This window comes from Balearica regulorum, chromosome 17 (assembly GCF_011004875.1).
Source record: "Balearica regulorum gibbericeps isolate bBalReg1 chromosome 17, bBalReg1.pri, whole genome shotgun sequence".
Lineage (NCBI taxonomy): Eukaryota > Metazoa > Chordata > Aves > Gruiformes > Gruidae > Balearica > Balearica regulorum.
Genome location: NC_046200.1, coordinates 1,849,339 through 1,867,549, shown reverse-complemented (window position 1 = coordinate 1,867,549; position 18,211 = coordinate 1,849,339). Strand labels below are relative to the sequence as shown.

The 18,211-nt window shown below is 44.7% G+C and overlaps 1 protein-coding gene across 2 annotated transcripts; it reads right to left on the bottom strand.

Moving 5' to 3' along the window:
* Positions 1-602: 602 nt before the first annotated feature.
* On the bottom strand, positions 603-17,562 carry FOXN4 (forkhead box N4). Of its 2 annotated transcripts, XM_075769484.1 has the most exons (10): positions 17,480-17,562; positions 13,940-13,949; positions 6,504-6,651; positions 5,520-5,635; positions 5,309-5,422; positions 5,029-5,156; positions 4,541-4,637; positions 4,246-4,453; positions 2,857-3,240; positions 603-2,242 (listed from the first exon to the last, which is right to left on the bottom strand). In XM_075769484.1, the coding sequence occupies exons 1-10, from the start codon at positions 17,560-17,562 to the stop codon at positions 1,992-1,994; spliced, it is 1,539 nt and encodes a 512-aa protein (XP_075625599.1). In that variant the 3' UTR covers positions 603-1,991. The 2 variants fall into 2 exon arrangements, with proteins under 2 accessions (XP_075625599.1, XP_010303504.2); XM_010305202.2 differs by lacking the exon at positions 13,940-13,949 and having other exon boundaries at positions 6,504-6,667.
* Between the last annotated feature and the right edge of the window lie 649 nt (positions 17,563-18,211).

The window sequence follows — 18,211 nt, the reverse complement described above, 5'->3', positions numbered from 1 at the left end:
ATCTGAGCCAGGGACAAACCCTCGACTTGGCCATCGTGTAATGCCTGTAAAGGCAGGACGCCTGGGGAAAGCTGCTCTCTTAGAGATAAGCCCTCGCTTCCATCTGCAGGTGGGCACTACAAACGCTTTGTGCAGGGATGAGATGTTTTTTCTGTTAGTGGCGGCAGTAAACGCACAAGTCTTGGATTCGAGAGATGGGCCTGCTCCTCGGCATGCTCAGACACCGCGGCTGGAGTCAGGCATGTCTGAACTTTGTCCGTTTGTCGACATCCATAAGTTGTATGAAACTATTTCCTCCTTGGGTTGGATTTCCAGTAGCAGCCGCCTTGGAATTGCTGTTTAATCCGAGCTGCAGGGACGCGCCCCACACCAGGGAAGTCATAATGCAGCACATCTAGAATGACCCAGGCTTAGTGCTAAGAAATATTTATTTAAAAAAAAGAAGACCTCATAGATGACGCCAGTCACAGCAAATGATCATTAATCACATTTGTTCTTGAACAATAAATTATGATGTGGAGCATCGTGCCCATCTGGAAGGGCTAGCGGTGGACATATGCCCTGGGGGAGATACGGGCACAGCCGTTTTCCAGCCCCTGCGCTTCACAGCAGTGATTTTCAAGCACGAAGGTGTCCCACCGGGGTGGCCCCGGCACCCAGCACCCTCCGGGATTTCAGTACCTGGACCAGTGTGGGAGAGAGGAGCCTGTGAGCACGTGGACATACCACCAGGAACTCTACTAATGCACAGGAACAGACAAAACACGAGGTATAAATATTACTTCGTGGTCACAGGGGTGTAAGTAGACTAACTGCTAAATCCCAAACATACAGTTTGCTTTTTATATTTTCAGATGTTTCATCACATTTTTTGCAAGGTGTGTTACCAAGTATAAAGGAGGGGTTGAAAATTTAAGAAAACTACATAAGAATCAGTTTTACTTAGTTAATTAGGACAGAAAGACTATTATGAATCGGTATGGTACAGTTACAATATTTGGTCTCTGAATTTTTTTTAAAAAACATGAGTTTCACAGTATCAAAAGTGCTTATTTAAAAGAAACGTAGTGTAACAACAGTGGTTAAAATCGTTGCATTTTTGATTATGAATAATTTAGTGGATGTAAAACAGGTTATGCAGCATTTTAAAAAATTGAACAGTGCTCAGTTTACATAATTTCTTTTATCTTCATAACAATAAATATAAATAAATTTACAAATAGTAATACTGCCTAGCACAAGAATAGACAGAAGCACAATACACAAGACTATAAACAAATCTAATTTTTTTTTTAAATCCTAAAAATAGGCATAATTCCTAAAATCTTCTAGCCAGTGATCAGTTTAATAATTCAGTAGTTTTACTTCCTTCATGGTGGGGTAAGAACTTTTTTTAAAATCTAGATATAACTGTTGTCTGCTATGGGTTTGATTTTTCACGTTTAATATTTTTGCTCCTTTTTTCCTACCTCATAACAATAAATTAACAATAGTTACGTCAGAAAAGTGTTAGTGGTGCAAGTGTCTCCAGAAACTGCGTGTGGTCTTTGTTCAATGGCAACAGTTATTTGGCAATTGCAGGAAAAAAGGTATACGTGGTACACGATCAACCATTTTGTTCTTCGACTTGGTGCTGACCAGCCCCTTGACTTGTGTTGGCTTCTGTGGTGACCAAACAGCGTCCGCACGTAAGTCCAGATCACCGTGTCAATTAAATGTTTTTACCTTAACCGGACCATTCTTAGCTCAGTTACATTCTAGTGAAAGTTCCTGCAGCCTTCTAGGTCCTTCCTAAGAGCTCACCAGTCCCGCAACACGAGTGACGGTGCCCCTTCCTCATCTTGCCATGGGTGATGGTGGTTCTACAGTCTGATTTATTTTGGCATCACATGTGCGTCTGCAGGAGGAGCTCTTTTATTGCTTTCAGGTTGGATTTTAACAGTTGAGAGAACCTGGCCCCTGAGTCAGAGGTCCATGGAACGGTGCAAAACTTAGAGCAGAGCGATGGGTTTGTTGCCTTGGGGGTTCATGTACTGAGCTGCCGCTACGTTGTCCAGCGTCGTGTAGGTGGTGTAAAGGCCGGTGACCTGCAGGTCTGAGAAGGAGTGATCGCTGCCACTGGAGACGGGGGTGAGGCCAGGGGTGCCCAGGTCACAGTCCGAGAGGTGGAGCGGGGAGTTGCTGAAGGCACCCAGGGTATCAAGGCTGAAGCTGTCATCTTTCATTTCCTCCCATATGTTACCTTTAAAAGATTAAATTCCAGTCACAGCAACACGTCCAACCCACCTGGGCACTGTGTGTAGGGGTCAGTCCGTAATGAAAGGGCTTTACCCGCTGTTTCGGACCAGTGCTGCTTGCGGATGCTACTATTTGCAGTGCAAAGGCAGGAAGAGTGTCTGTTCCCCCCCGAATCCCCAGGATTCCAGCTGGAGTCCAGACCTTTCCAAGCAGCATCTATCTACCACATGCTAACCAGAAACCACACTAGGCATCGCCACGAGCCAGGGAAGTTCTCCTTTTACAGAAGGGGAAAACCAAGGCAAGAGCAGAGCTACAGTATCCCGTGGGCAGAGAGAGGTGATGCCCCAGATCCAGCTAGCTGGACATCCCTGCTTACATCTACTGCAGTGCCTGGGCTTCACCCGGGAGGGCAGTTTGCTGTCCCACCTAGCACAGGGCAGCAACGCACCGAGGAAGGCCGGGGAAGTCACACTGCAGAGGCCAGCACCCAGCACAAGTTTTTAGCCCAGTTCATCCAACCCCAGAGCATCTTGCTGAGGACCCTGGTTATAAATTCAGTGACTACATAACCACATAAACCATGTCGTCCCCTACCCCCATTTCCTTCTCCCATACCTTGCAATGCGAAATCCATAATGCTTGGGTCAAGAGCATCCACCTCCGTGTTCATGTCTGCTGTCATGTTCAGGAAGTCCGGAGGCGCGCGGCCCACGGGATGGTGGGGAAGAGGGCTGTGGCTCATGTCAGGTAGAGTATGGAGAGGAGGTGTTTGTGCAGGCGCTGGTGAGTCTGGGGCGATGCGAGCCTGGGTCTGGATCTGGTGATGGAGGGGGATGGACTGCAGCGAGAGCGTCATGATCGGCTGAGGCTGCAGCTGGGAGATGGAGATTCGGCCTTGGGCTGCTGTCATGGGGTTCAGGGCAGAGACCTCCGACTCTGCCTGTTTGCCGGGCCGCCTGCAGTTCTCAGGTCTGTCGGTGATCAGCTTGTCTAGCTCCTCTGCACAAGCAGTACCGATTCCCAAGGAAGAAAAGAGACAGTTTAAGCCATTTGTTCAAGCAGAGCCTGGCCAAAGCATTTCACAAGGGAGCTCAGCCACACGCTTTTGCCATAAAACTGAACGGCGTCTGTCACCGTATGAGCTGCAGCGCAGAAGGCAGGCTCTGACTGTGCAGAGTGCAAAGAAATGCCATCTACTTCCCTACCCTTTGCCCTTACCCTAGTCAGCTTCCATGGTCACCCCTAACTGAGCTAAAGAAATGATCGCATGAGACTTTCACAGGGCAACCAAGCCACCATCGATGGCAACTGGGCTGCAGGTGCAGAACTGAGCATCCTCAGGAGGTCTCCTGCTGATAGGGATACTCTGAATTCTGCTTGTGTCTCAAATAAGATTCGTATGAGAGACTCCTGACAGTTTCAATGGCACTTTTGTTTTTAAGCAAAGGAGAACGTAATTTATCATTCATTGTATGTTACAGATTTTGCAGCAAAAAACCCTCCAGTTGATTTTGCCAATATCGAGTTCCTGCAAGCTTCAATAATGTGTCTTTATAAATAGGAATGAGAAAGGCTTAGTAAAAGAGAGTTTTGTGGAGTAAGTAAAAAAACTGCATTCACATGTGACACCAGAAGTACTAACACTGGAGGCAGCATAACTCCTCAGAAGGCCTTGGGTGTGCTAGATAGGTTAGCATGGGGGAAAAAGACAATCCACTTTGAAGCTGGGAACCAATTTACACTTAGGGCCTCCAAAAATGGCTGTCAGTTCAGTTGCCTCCTCCTGCTGCAGTGTATTGCCCTGTACAACCTCAGGGCAGCAGCAGTGACTCAATTTGGTGCAGAGCAGGGGGAGTATTTCAGCCAAGCAGCTCAGAGGAGGAGGCCCTTGCAAGGCGTGAGAGCTCTATAACTTATTTCTTAAGATTCATGCATCCGCGGCCAAATAACCATTTTTCCCCCTTGCCTCTCATACATGTAGCAAAAGTGTAACATAAGCCCTACCTGGATTAGCCATGCTCCTGTGAATAGCAGCTAGGTCCTTCCGTTTCCACTTCTGCATCTCCTCTTCCATCTTGTCGATCTTGGCAGGATTGAGAGCCCACAGGCACCCTTTGCGAGAGGTGCCACTCATCTTGTTCTCCACCTTCTCAAAACACTTATTCAGGGAAAGGTTGTGGCGCACAGAGTTCTTCCAGCCATCAGGGGCTGTCTGAAAGACGCAGGAGGATGTTAGTGAAATAAGCCATGAACAAAGTATTTGTGATGTTCGACTTCCACCTTTCAGGTGTACGCATACCTTGAAGTAGGGAAAGTGCTCCTTCATGAAGCTGTAGATCTCACTCACTGGGAGACTGCCTGTTTTGCTGTTCTTCAGCGCCATTGCAATCAAGCAACTAGAGGACGGAGAAATAGAGGAAATAACAACAGATTGCATATACTTAGCCATCGTACGCTGCCTTCTCGTCTGGCAACCTTGGACCCACCTCTTAAGACACAAATAGCTGGCTGATCATGGGATTACCATAGCCGAGTGCTCAGAAGCCACCCTGTGATCCTGCAGATTTTACTCCTCTGTGCTATTACTCTATCTTTATGTTGGTGTCCAGGAACTAGCTTGCTTGCTCATCCTGCTGCCCCTCAGAGGCAGCTTCCACAGAACTCCTAGGCGGATGACGGGATTTTTGTTCCCTTCAAAAGGAATCAGATGCTCTCGTGCTACCACGCTTACAGCGCTGCAGTCATCCCAATGCAGGCTGCAGGCAATGCGCTGTTCTCTCTACTCACCTATAGGAATAGATTGGCTTGGGGTAATGCTTTGGATGCATTTCTTGGGCAGAGTGAGGAGCCAGGCGTGGCTGAGAATAGTGTGGCTGGGTCCCATAGGATGTGTTGTAGATTGCTGCTGGGTTACACTGTATGCAGGAGAAAAAGAAGGAAAAATGTCAGACGCAGAATGTCCGTGGGTATGTAGGTTTAGGGATATTTTATTGGTTTTCTTTTAAAAGAGTTCTAGAAATGGTCTTGGCAAGTACTTCAGGACACGGACCACAAGAAATAACAGTACCTGTTGTGTGTTCTGTGCTAGGGCAAACACTTGCTGTGAATGAGGAGGAGGAAAGAGTTGTTGCTGCGTTTGTAAACTAGGAGATGGCTGCCCACCTACAGCATACTGGCTCATCTGCTGAGATAAAGACAATAGATGTGTCAGTCTTGAAATTACCAACATCTTTCCCTAAGAAGTGTTGCAATAATAAGCCATCGAGCCCGGCTCTTACATTTGCTCCGTGTGTTGAAATAGAATTCAGTCCCAGGATTCCCTGTGGCAGGCTGGCCTGGACATGAATCATTGCTCCAGGTGCTCCTGTCGAGTGCATATTGCTTGCTACAGGACCTGTTTTGGAGAAAGCAAAGGCAGTGAATGTTCGCATGAAAGGCCTCTTCAGAAAAGAGAGCTGACATTTATTTTTAATAGAGGCAGTTAAACACAGCTAAGCTCTGGAGTGGATAATCACACCTCTCTATGGCTTTCCATCCCAAAAGAACCTAGAGCATTTCACAAATTGCAAAGATGACATCAGCTGCTTCTAAAACTTGTTATGCAGGGAATGAAAGATGACAGCTGTTTAACAGTCCACAGTGGTGTTACAGACACGGTATCTTACAAAAGAAAAAAAAAAACATATTCAGCACTATCTGTACTCCAGAAGGATTTCTGCTCTACAGCAAGCAAGATGATACGCTGAGCTCTCTCACAGAATGCCTCAGGGAACAAGCGTGTTTACCTAAAGGATGTTCACAAAGGAAAGAAAGGCGTTCAATGAACATATGCTGTAAGGCTGTATGAAGCAAACAGGTATGGGGTAAATAAGATACTCTTAATTTTATCAATGTTGAAACAAACAAGAAAGACTAATTACCTAATTTCAAAGCTGTTGAAAACCTCTGAAATGCAAGTCTTAAATACCTTGGCCCGAGTTCACGCAACAAGGCACCAGCTACTACACTGAGCAGAAAAGCCAATCTGATTCTAAGATCTCTGCTGTGGCTGCCAGGGTGCTCTGCCTCTTGAAATGAAGGAAATGTATCAGCAACAGCCTTATCAGAAGACAACAGGCTCCAGGTCTTCTGACAGGAAGCAAAATGTAAGGCACTCAAAAGGAATCTACTAATAGGAAAGCTAGTCTGTAGGGGGGGGGGAAGAAAGGAGGCAGTAGGCTGTGTCGTTTCAAGAGCAGTTATTTAACGGCCTAACAGTTTACCTGTCTGCTGTAGCATTGCATTCTGGGCACCAAGGCTAAAATCCATTCTTCCACTGGCGATCTGTTGTAACCGAGGAACATCAACAGATGTCAGCCACGACAAGGACTGTAAGTCACTGGGGAGGTCATCTTCGCTCAGCTGGGAGGGGTCAGAAGCTAAGAGTCTGCAAAATAGCATGAAAGGTTAGCAGGGAGCGGAGATGCTGCTACACCGTCCCTGGAAAGAGAGGAGACGACCGGAATGCCAAAGCTCACGTAGGTCAGCGGGGAAAACACCTCAGGCTGGAATTCCGTTTGCAGAATTCAGATGCAACCTTTGGTTTCACAGCTGGCTCGTTACTGCTGCCCTTTACCTAATCACGTGTTCCTTTGTACAATTTGAAACATTTTGGTGAAGAAAACTTCTCGTGCAGTATTTGTAGGGGAAAAAGGCTTAAGAACCCAGAAGAGAAACTTCCTAGAAACAAAACCAAAGCTGAATCATTATTTTCACATTTGTCAGAAACTTGCACTTGTTTGGCCTTGATGTACAAGAAACCTGTCAGGACTTTTAACCTGGTATTTTTGCATTAACCTTAAAATCCGGTGACCAGTCAGCCTTGGGAGACGTTTCTGTGCCTAGATCCCCAAGGACCTGTGTACGCTGCCGGCTCGAACACCCGGAGAGGGCTTTTCCCAGCCCCTGCACCCTGCCGGTGGGGACGGATCAGGGGAGAGTTGCTGCACAAACAAAACTTTACAAAATAAACCGGAGATCTCTCCCCTTCAGATACATGACGTTATCAATACTTAACAAGGAATCATGAAGCATATGAAACGATTTCTTAGGCAGTTTTTGACATGCTAAAGGATCAGACTGACGAGCTGGTGACCAAACGCACAATAACACCCAGCCTGCCTTCAGCTGACAAAACCGAGGCATAATGGTGACAGGCTGCTTTTGTTTTAAATCTCCCTTTTGACCCATTCTACGTGCTCCATCCCACCTGGTTTGTTTTGCTTCTGGTAGAAAGCGTGGTACAAAACTGAAATATTGAAATATATTCACAGTATTCAAAAGTTTGTGTGCGGTCAAAACTCCCATCAAAATCAGTAGAAGAACTATTGCAAATGAAGAGCTAAACTGCTTTTACTCATCTTAAACAGTATTACATACATATGGGTATCTTGAGGAGCGAAGCAGTAATTAGAACATGTTAGAAAGTTATCATTAGATACCAGGGTAAATCCAAAGGGATTCAGGTCCAGCAAAACATCTTGGTCTTTCAGAAGAACATAGTTTATTTGGATGTAGTTGATTTTGCTTTCAAAACAAAGGTTTTAAAGAGCTCTCTCATAGATATGTTAAAGCCAGCTGTGTGGTACTAACGTGTGTTCGTTGCCAAATGACGATGCAGAAGCCTTAAATAAATCTGGTCTCTTGCTGAAGCATCTTTTATGTTTTACATGATTCTAAATCAGCTTAAAAGAACAAGGCAGAACTCTAGTGCCTGGCTGCCCAGGAGCTTTCAGCTCCTCTATTCATGATTTCCAGAAACATGTATCAAAGTTCCCTAAACTATTATCTGGGAGATCTTTAAAGCAGAATGTAATTTATTTGTTTGTAAAAAGATTTTCAAAAGAAGAAAAGGAAAAAAAAAAAAACCTCAACACATGACCAGGAGCCAAAAGCTCAAATCCTGGCCAAAAAAACCCCTCTTCAACTCTCTCTCCCAGCCTACCCTGTTTTCTTTTTCCTACTGTAGTTATATAGTGCAATAATTAGCATTGCCATGGTTACCGCTGTTCAGTTATTTTGTGAGGCCTGGGACTTAAATACATAAAAAGGCTATCAGGTGACGGCTCTCCCGGCCTGGAGATTGGCTGGATTGGAAGTAAACAAGAGCATTAAATGATTTGAAAACTGGGCAGGCTCATGTCGTTTGCAACAGTTGGGCCCATTCACGGGAAGCCGATAACCCATTGTGCCGCCAACGACTGCTGCCCGGTGGCACGTGGCCTCGATTGTTTTTGAGATTCTTGCTTAATTGTTTTTCCTCTCCCCCTCCACTCCTTTTTACAAACTTCACATTAATCTGGCTGAATGACAGCCGACACACAACACGCATCCACATGCCATCTGGCACCCCGGTCCCTGCCAGTCCTCCCAGACAAGTCAGCTCCTTCAACAAATACCGGGGTCAGATGGGCGGCGAGGGTCAGCGCCCACCGCACACGCCTCCTGTCAGGCGATGAATCCGCCACATGCCCTCCGCTCCTCTGCACGGGACGAGCATCTCCGCACGGGAGCCGCGGTGGTGCTCAGCAGCCTTCCCGGCTTTAGCTTTTTGGGAAACAAAGGCCGCTCTCTGCTTCGCACTCACCCTAGGCGCGCTCGTCCCGGTGCTCTTTCTAGACCTGGGAATGACTGGTGGGACCCCGGATGCATCAGCAGCTTGGACCATGACCCTCCATCGTGCAGCGTACCCCTCTCCGCATCCTCCTCATGCAGACCCACATGCTCCCTCCCTCTCGCGCAAATGCTGCGGATCCAAATGGGGGCAAGGAAGGGGACCGAACTTTTAAGTTGATATAACAGTCATTAGGCTCTATTTTAAACAGATACGAAGATGCAATAATATAAAATAGCTAGACAAGCATGCAAGCCAGCTTTTTTTCCTAGACAAAGATCTTCCCTTCCCCATCCTAGCACGGCATGGCTGTTTGAATTTGAGTTTACAGTTCTTTTAAAATCACCTCTGGCTCTTCACGTACACAATTTTTTTAATGGATTTGGTAGTTGTCAGAATAACTGTTTTCATTAATAATGGGGGGGGGGGAAGTATATTTAATCAGAACAAAAGACTTCATGTTTAAGGATTATTCTTCAGATTGTCTTCAAAACCAATGTTGACATTTCATATGTCTTAAAGGTGAAACTGCTTAAAGTATGCCCATGACTGTCTGACTGAGGTGTTTTAAATGCTCAGATATATTCTGCATAAACCCACCCTATCTCACAGAACACAGGCTGGATGTGTGTCCTGCTTTTGGTGAAAAAATGCTAATCTAACTGCCTCTGGAAAGAGAGCTACTCACGGTAATACCTCGCATTTTAATCTCACAGGGTTCAATCTGTCTGACCTGAAAAACTGCCTGTGCCAAGCCAACTCCAAATATAAGTACGTACTCTAATACGGTGCATACTTTGATTCTGTTCCCCTCCACCACCCTTTTCGCCTCACGTTTGAGGGTAAACTTCAGAAGTCAGAGATCCTGCCTTTAGATGGGTGTTCACAGCCCCTGGCACAATGGGGCACTGTAGTAAACGCAGCCATTTCCTTTCAATGCATGTAAATGAGATAAATAGTGATACGCTATAATTAATGCACACTACTGAAAATGTCCCCAGCTGCACATTCCCCAGGGCTGTCTGGTATATACACCGAATCACTAAACCCCTATGAAGAAAAAGTTACGATCACACCAAATGTGTTGCAAACATGATATTGTTTTTAAAGGTGTGGTGAAATTAGGCAACTCTATTTTTACCCCTCTCCTTTCAAATCTCTGCAGGATTTCTCTCCTGTTTCTATGCGTTTCCATCCTAGAAAGGCACTTGCATTAGTAAGAATCCACGTGATGCTGAGGATTTAAGCCCCAGTTCTCCTCTATGTGTCAGAGGGTGCTGGCCTCCTGTGAAAGGTGCCCTGAGAGTTATGATAGGTACGATACAGAAATGCTCAGTGGCAGCATTAGTCTTTGCTATCAGCTCTATCATGCACTGCCCAAAATATTTATCTAATCAGGGCAATAGGTCTTGTCACCAGCTAGCCCACACAAAGTTTACTTGCTTGTTGGAGCACGTCCAGAGGAGGCCACGGAGATGATCCGAGGGCTGGAGCACCTCTGCTGTGGAGACCTCGGGCTGAGAGAGTCGGGCTTGTTCAGCCTGGAGAAGAGAAGGCTCCGGGGAGACCTTAGAGCCCCTTCCAGTCCCTAAAGGAAAGCTGGGTAGGGACTGTTGACAAGGACAAGGAGTGACAGGACAAGGGGGAACAGCCTTGAGCTGAAGGAGGGGAGATTTAGATGAGATATGAGGCAGAAATCCTTCCCTGTGAGGGTGCTGAGGCCCTCGCACAGGTTTCCCAGAGAAGCTGTGGCTGCCCCTGGCTCCCTGGCAGTGTTCAAGGCCAGGTTGGATGGGGCTTTGGGCAACCTGGGCTAGTGGAGGGTGTCCCTGCCCATGGCAGGGGGGTGGGAACTAGATGGGTTTTGAGGACCCTTCCAACCCAAACCAGTCTGGGATTATATGATTTTCCTGGAATCAGGAAAAACACCCCTTGGAATTAAACCCCTTTCCAGATCTCCCAATACTGAGCTCCAGACCTTCCTGCCTGGAGTCACAGAGAAATTGGTCTCCTGCATTGCTTGCACATCTGACAAAGCTCACTGGAGCCCGTCAGCAGTGCAAAATCATCAGTTAGATATTTTTTTTCCCCCCCATCGGGTACATCCTGCTGACACAACAGCCAGCTAGATGGAATGAAATTCATTCCTGGCGTAACCTTGCGGGAATCTGCAACTAACATCAGAGTTGAATTGGAATCTATATTCATAGATCTAACTTTACCATCTTTCCTCACATTGACCTGTTCTAATGAGCCAGATCTAAGGTAGTTTATCACTGCAGAAGCCGCTGTCAAGGTTAACTATCCACTTCTACATTTGCAGACACTATAGTATGGTGAACTTGTCACTGGAGACTACAGGGACCATCTCTTCAACAGCATCACAGAATAGTCTGCCAAACAAGCTTGTTAAGATGAAAGGAAAGCTCAGCAACAACAAGCATACCTTAAGATATTTTATCTCCAGATAGTTTAGCCAATAACTGGGTGTTTCAGTTTATGGTGTGCTGAGTTACATATTTCTATGCAGATTGCACCATTCACACTTCAGAGGACTCTGCCTGCTTGTTTGCTCTGGAGCCTGTCCCTAGAAGATGTAAAGCACTCAAACTGGTTGATGTTGTAGGGCGAATCTAATGCTACAGGTTCTCTCAAAGGGATTAGTGCGCAGTGGCAACTCACCATCGCCTCCATTCTAAACAAAGTCAGACCAAAACATTGTGGTTGCATTTGGCATATTAAACTTTAACCATAGATTTAAAATGTCTCTTACTTGATGAACAATTTTTATTACCGTTGCCAGCACTGACATCTGAGATTTTGCCTATGCTTAAGTAATACAACTGTTCAACAAGTAGGAGCAATCAGGGGTGATAGATTCTTAATTAGCTGTTTGCAATGGTTTATCCAGTGTGAGTGACAATCGGACAGGAAGAGTCCTCTTCTTGAAGTGGTGAGGAGATTTTCTTTTGTCTGGGATTACGTAATGTCCCCAGAACAAGCGCGGTGATTTCTCACGTGTAGAACACACAAGGAAAATATTTATGTTTTATGACTCTCCAGCTGTCTCCACGGTGAGAAACATTCCGTGTTTTACTGAAGGAGTCAACTTCCTGGTCTCCTTTTGCTTCTTGCTCTATCTGCTCTGCTCCTTCCCTCTCTGCACCTCTCTTCCCATCCTCCTCCCTTGCAGGTGCTTTTCCCTGCACTAGATTCTGTTTTCCACACTCACACCACCTGCCTCTCTCCCTGTTTCCGCACCAGCCCGTCTCCTGCTTTGACCAGGAGCTCTCACTGCTGCTTTTGGTCTGCGATTCCTCTTTGCCTCTTGAAGGCACACCACCCATCCAGTCCCAAACCACCAGCCCACCTTTCTCCTCCCTGTCTACGAGTTTCTGGAGTAATTTCTGGCCTTGCTGGAAATAAGGACAGAAATTAGGCAGCTTTCCAGGGGCAACCAGAAAGTCCCGCCTCAGCTACAGCTCAAGAAACTTCGGATTATAGGAACCAAAACTAGTGAGGGAAAAGCAAATAACATGATTACCCTGTCAGGTGTTGCTGTTCTCCTTTTCTTACACCACGGCTCAGAAGAGAAGATGATTCTTCAAAAACCTTCTGCAAAGGTACTTAGCGCTAACAGAACAGGCTATAGATGTGCTCCTGGAGACTTTTATACATTTCAGCTCTGAGTTTCACAACTCCTCATTACATCATTTTGGTACGGAATGAAAGGAAACTGAATTACAAGTGACCTACGTGATTTGCTTAAGCCTAAGAGGAAGTTAGCAGCAATGTCAGCACTGAACTCCCAGCCACTCGCTCCCTGCTGTGCTCTACCCACGTAACCATCCCTAGGTTCGGATTTGCCAAATGCAGCCAGTGTCTGACTCTGCAATCTGTTTTGTTAAAAAAAAACCCCAAAACCCAACAAAAACAAAACAAGAAAACCCAACCAAACCAAAACAAAACCCAAACCCGTGACTAATGTCAAAATAAGCTTCTCCTCGACGCAAAAATGTGTTGAAGTACCAGGGACTACAGGAATGTTTTCTATTAACAATCAGTAGCATTGTCTATCTGGGAAGCTATTTTGTCCTTTAACATTGCTTCAGCTGCTGTTTATTAGCACTGAACTGATCTATCTGCCCGGGATCTTGAGTAGTTATTTACTCCAGTGTAAAGGGAATATAAAATACACTACCCTTTGTTTTGCACTGTTGTAAGAACCTGTCTCAATTGCATTACTTGCTGCTGCAGTCATGCAGCAATTCTGCTTTCCACACGTATGAGATTTTTAAATTGGGTAAAATAAGAGCGGTGTGCCATGAGCATCCGAGATCTCACAGAAATGCGGAAAATGTCCAAATTCCTTTTCTATTTCCTTGTCAAGCACAGTTTATGAGGTAAGATATGAAGCCCCTTCTTGTTTCACTGGAGGCAGATGAGCCTGAGAAGCCTGCAAGATATCGCCTGGGTACAAACCAGTCCTTCCCATCTCTGCCTGTAACTGCAAGACAATTTGAGGAGCAAGGGCCACAATTTTTTATTAATACCGATTAGCACATTTCAGGAACTGCATAGGAAACAGTTGAGTTAATCCACTTAAATCAATCCACAGTGGCCTGAGTTTGACTGATTCCTAGGAGGTTTCTCACATTTTTTTGAAAGAATGAAGCAACTACTGTGATGAAATTCCTCCGACACATCGAGTCATTATCTCACTCCCTGTCAGACACACATGGTGTCAAGGGAATGGACACTGACATTTTCTTCGGGAACAATTACGGTTTCGTTAGTTATGCATTTGTAACCTTTTGTCTGCAGAAATTTCCTTCGTGCAAACTCCCAGGCTCCATCCATCCCCAGTGGTGACAGTCAGGAGGCCTGAGCTGTAGCTTGATCTCCAGCAACCAAAGTGTAAAACCAGATGCGAGAGTACCACTTAGGAGAGCTAAAATGTACTGTGTGTCAAAGAGAAAGACTTCGCACCTTTTTCACCACTGTAATGCAGTCACGTCCAGAATGTATGGAATACGGCCACTGCATGTTTACATGTCTATGCTTCTCAATATGATTTTACACTAAACTATGCTAGCATAAAGTAATTATTACAGCAAAAAATTAATCAGACTGTCTAATGGCATAAAGTAATTATTACAGCAAAAAATTAATCAGACTATCTAATGAGCTAATGAATATAGACCCATTTTTTTAAGAACCAAAGGGACTTTGAAGGAGGATACGGTCTATGAATATGTTGAATGATTAATGATTGGGTAATGACTTTTGATGAAAAACATACCTATTTAAAACTGAATTCCTGTTTAACATGTATAGAAAATGCATTGCAAGGCCTTCAAAATACTACATGAGGCTTCTATCAACTGGAAATACATAGTACTATAAAAAAAATAGAAACATGGTCCTTACACAAAATATTGAGCTGAAGTTAATTTATCTTGTTGATTTAGCATTAGCTTTAAATCTTAAGTAATGTTGTTTCTTCAAATAGAATTATACATTTCAGTTATTTCTTTCAAAATATAGATGCCACAGTGTTACCTAGAGTGATGATTTCATTCCTTAAATTTGGATTTCAACATATTCCAAATAATCCATAGCAAGTTATTCTTTGTCTGCCTTCTAATGGCCTCTTTTTCGTATCATGATTTATTATATGATATAACCACACATAACTGTAGCTAGTTTGGGAATGGGATAGTCCCTGAGAAAAATAAGCACGCTGCTACATTTGAAAACCAAGAACGTTGAATTAGGATAATATTGAGCCTTCTTTGGGAGAGAACTTACAGGTCTGCAAGATTTTTTGCAGTCTTAGTCCAGGCCCACCTTGGCCTCTCATCCGCCTCCTTGGGGCTGCTAATGCTCAAGACCAGCACGCTAAATCTGGTGCTGCACTCCTGTACGTCACAGCAGATCTTTTACTTCTCCTGCGCCAGTTATGTAAGTTCAATCAAATTAGACTGCAAAAGGATAGATTGCAGATTTCAGTTTAACATATTGCTTGAAGACCACAGCGTTCATGAGCTGAAGAACCTGGTTTCTCAGGGACCAGCTCCAAGCCCACTGAAGACCATGGGAGCTCTCCACTAATTTAGTAGCCTTTGAATTGGCTCCTATAATTTACACAGCTTTGTGCTGAAATAACCACCAGTGCACCACTGCATAGTAAACTTGTAGTCTGCCTATTGCTTTGATTTAAACATTGAAATATTTACACTAAAACATGTTAGATTATTAATTATAATTGACAAGAATACAGTGTTAAAGGTTAAAACATCCCAGTGTATTATGACTCTATTTGCTTCTATATTATGAAAATATTGAAGGTAGTGGTATTTTCTTTGGGAGGGTGAGAGGCATCTGCTAACATGAAGTATTACTTTGTATTGGTAGCAGGACAGTGACAGCCCCATAAAAACATAGGCATCGGAGAAGATATGATGGCCCTTAATCATTCCTGGATGGTAAGATGTTTTATATCGCACAGCTGCATCGGTGGAAGAGATGTTTGTCTAAAATCATTTTACTACGATGCGAATAGTTCCTGGACTTTGCATAGCAGTCTAATCCTCATCACTATGTGCTACATCAAATTTACTATAGATGCTTTGGATCCACAGAATTCAAAGATCTGTTAAAATCAGGGATTTTTTTCCCCTCCGCCATTAAAAAAAAAAAAACCAAAAGAAAGAAAAAAAATCTCGTAGTTTCAAACTGTAAGCATAAGCTGCATGAAAACTTATCAGTGTTTGCCGATTTGGTCCCCTGCTTACACGCCCATGCACTCCCCTCCCTTTTCAGCATTTCCTCCTGCACTCTCGCAGGAAAGCCTGGTCTCCTCCAAGTCCAACTGTCCCATTGAAAGATTCCAAGTGAGACAGAAGAGTATTCTCAGCGCAGCCCCAGCCTCCCACTCACTAATTGGAGGCCATTCCCCATTTTGTGGAGCCTTGATGCTCCCCCATGGAGAACTCGGGACTGTGGGTTCCAGTCTTGGACTGTGGTGACAGCAGGAGAGTAAACAGAGCTGATAGAATTTGACAGGTCTATTCTTTTCTTAAAATCATTCAGTCTAAAAGATTTTCTTTTACATAATCCAAAGTGTTTTCTCATGAAGTAGGACAAATACTGCTCTGCATTTATGGTGCAGTTCAGATTTTATGCATTTTTATCAGAATTTGCCACTATTAAATGAGGTCAAATAATTCATTTTAAAGCTGCATTAAAGAAATCACAAGTGGGTTAAAAACTTTAGAGAACTGGGATCTTAGAGTTCAAAATGTTTAACAGAGAATTGAAAGTAGTTTTTAAAGGCAGCTGACTTCTGAATAAAAGAAGAAACTCTTACAATTCCTTTACTGGCAGTAAGATAAATCCTATCTCTCTCCCCAAAACGAGTGATTTTTCTGCAACTATCAGTTAAAGAATAGTTCTCTCCATAAAAAGGGTCTTTGTTAAGGTGGCATGCTCTTCAGGGCACTGAAGATACAGACTTATATTTAAGTGCCCAGAAGTCTCTCTCATACACAGCCTTCACTAAATACTGAATAATTTCTTTACAAATATTTACATAGCCAACAAAAATGCCTAGAGCAAACAGTGCTTTAATAAACAGCAAAACAGAGTTCCACAAACCTTTTTCCACAGTGGCTTCAGAGAGTATAACAAATCACTTGTTGAGCTGCAAGAGGCTGCAGTGCAGTGTTTGCATTTTGAATAGAGAGGCTGACAGAAGAATACCTGCGGCAAACCACTTTTACCCATAGAAATGGGTGAAAACACCCTCAGGCTGGCAGGAAGATGATAGTCTCTCGCTCCTCATTTTAAAACAAGCATTTTTTTTATTTTTTAATTTTTTTTAACTGTGAGAACTGGGTGGTATTCCGCTATTCTGTATTTCTTGGAACTTTGCATCATGTGACAAGATGTAACCTAACTTAACCCAGTGCACTGTAATTCACGCAGAACTATCCCGTGACTTCTAACAACACTTTTAACCGATAAATAGATGTGTAGTGGTATAGGTAAATTATCAAAGGCTGCTGACAAATTCAGGTTTGTTCCGACCAATATTAGAAGACCTTTGACATGTCAGTGCTTTGGAGTAGTACATAAGTACTTGTTTTAATGAAAAGCTCTTCTAGTGTCTATTGCACTTGATTTAGTCTCTCCATGACTGCCTCATAACAATGCTAAATGCAGTCTGAAAGGGAACTTTTAAATAATTATTATTTAACAAGAATATCCTTCTCTGGCAAATTTCATACAGTAGAGAGTTTACTGGAAGGTCAACCCAGGACTTTAAAGGTGTATTTATCAAACAGTTTAGTATCAAAATACTTTAAACAGGAACGCTTCTAGATAAGTAATGCATTGTAACCGGTCACCAGCTTAGGAATCTAATTTAGAGTGGAGAAATAATGCAGTTAACTTTTTCAAAAAACAATAAAAAAGTTGATTTCTATATGCTAAGGGTTTTTTTTAGGAACTAACGAGGAAACAACATCAGTTAGCAGGCTGTGACAGTGCAGTGCGTATTTTTGAAATCGATAAATGCCTCACCTGTACTCCTGTGAAGGGTGGTGGGTTTGCCCTGAATTCCTAAGGATTCCTGACATTATGGACGGGATATCACTTTCTATCATCTCCTTGGGAAAGACAAGAAAGCAGAAAGAAGCGGGTCAGGCAGGAGTAGCTATCCAGCACTTCAGCAGCGGCCAGGAGACAACAAAATCCCAACTGAAACCCAGCACTACAGGAAAGTAAAGCCCAACTTACACTACCTTCACCTCCAGGTGCACTGGTTTCATTTGGACCAGGCAATGCAGTAAAATGTTTTACGGGGGCAAAAAAACCCCCACCAAACCCACCCGAAAAGCTCAGAATGGGAACCTTGCCCCTGATAGAGGGAGCATCTATGGACTGCGGGCACGGCGGGGCAGTTGGGATGCCGGGAGGCTGTCGGTGCCGGAGCACCGGAGTCAGCCGGGGAACGCTCCCGACTCGGGGCTGCTCTCAAACTCCCGTAAAAGCACCCGCGGAGCATTTAGGAAAAGCAAGCTGCGGTGCCGTGCAATGGTCTAAGTGCGCCCAGGCTGCCCCAGGGAAGAGGGGAGCCCGGGGGAACCGATCCCCGGTGCCCGCGGAGCTGCCCGAGGGCGCTCCCGAGCCCTTCCCGGCAGCCAGCCGGCAGCGAAGGAGGATCCCCGCGGCCCGCCGCCCCGACACCCCGCACCCCGGCCTGCCCGCACCTCCCGGCCGAACGCTGCTTGCTCCTTCCACAAACCTGGCGGG

What these genes read in the sequence shown, in the direction of transcription:
- FOXN4 (XM_010305202.2), bottom strand. Translation starts at nt 17,562, where the DNA reads ATGATAGAAAGTGATATCCCGTCCATAATGTCAGGAATCCTTAGGAAT. An exon ending in TTTCAACACACGGAGCAAAT is followed by an intron (nt 5,423 to 5,519) that starts GTAAGAGCCGGG and finishes TTATCTCAGCAG; the next exon opens with ATGAGCCAGTATGCTGTAGG. An exon ending in AGCACTTTCCCTACTTCAAG is followed by an intron (nt 4,454 to 4,540) that starts GTATGCGTACAC and finishes TGCGTCTTTCAG; the next exon opens with ACAGCCCCTGATGGCTGGAA.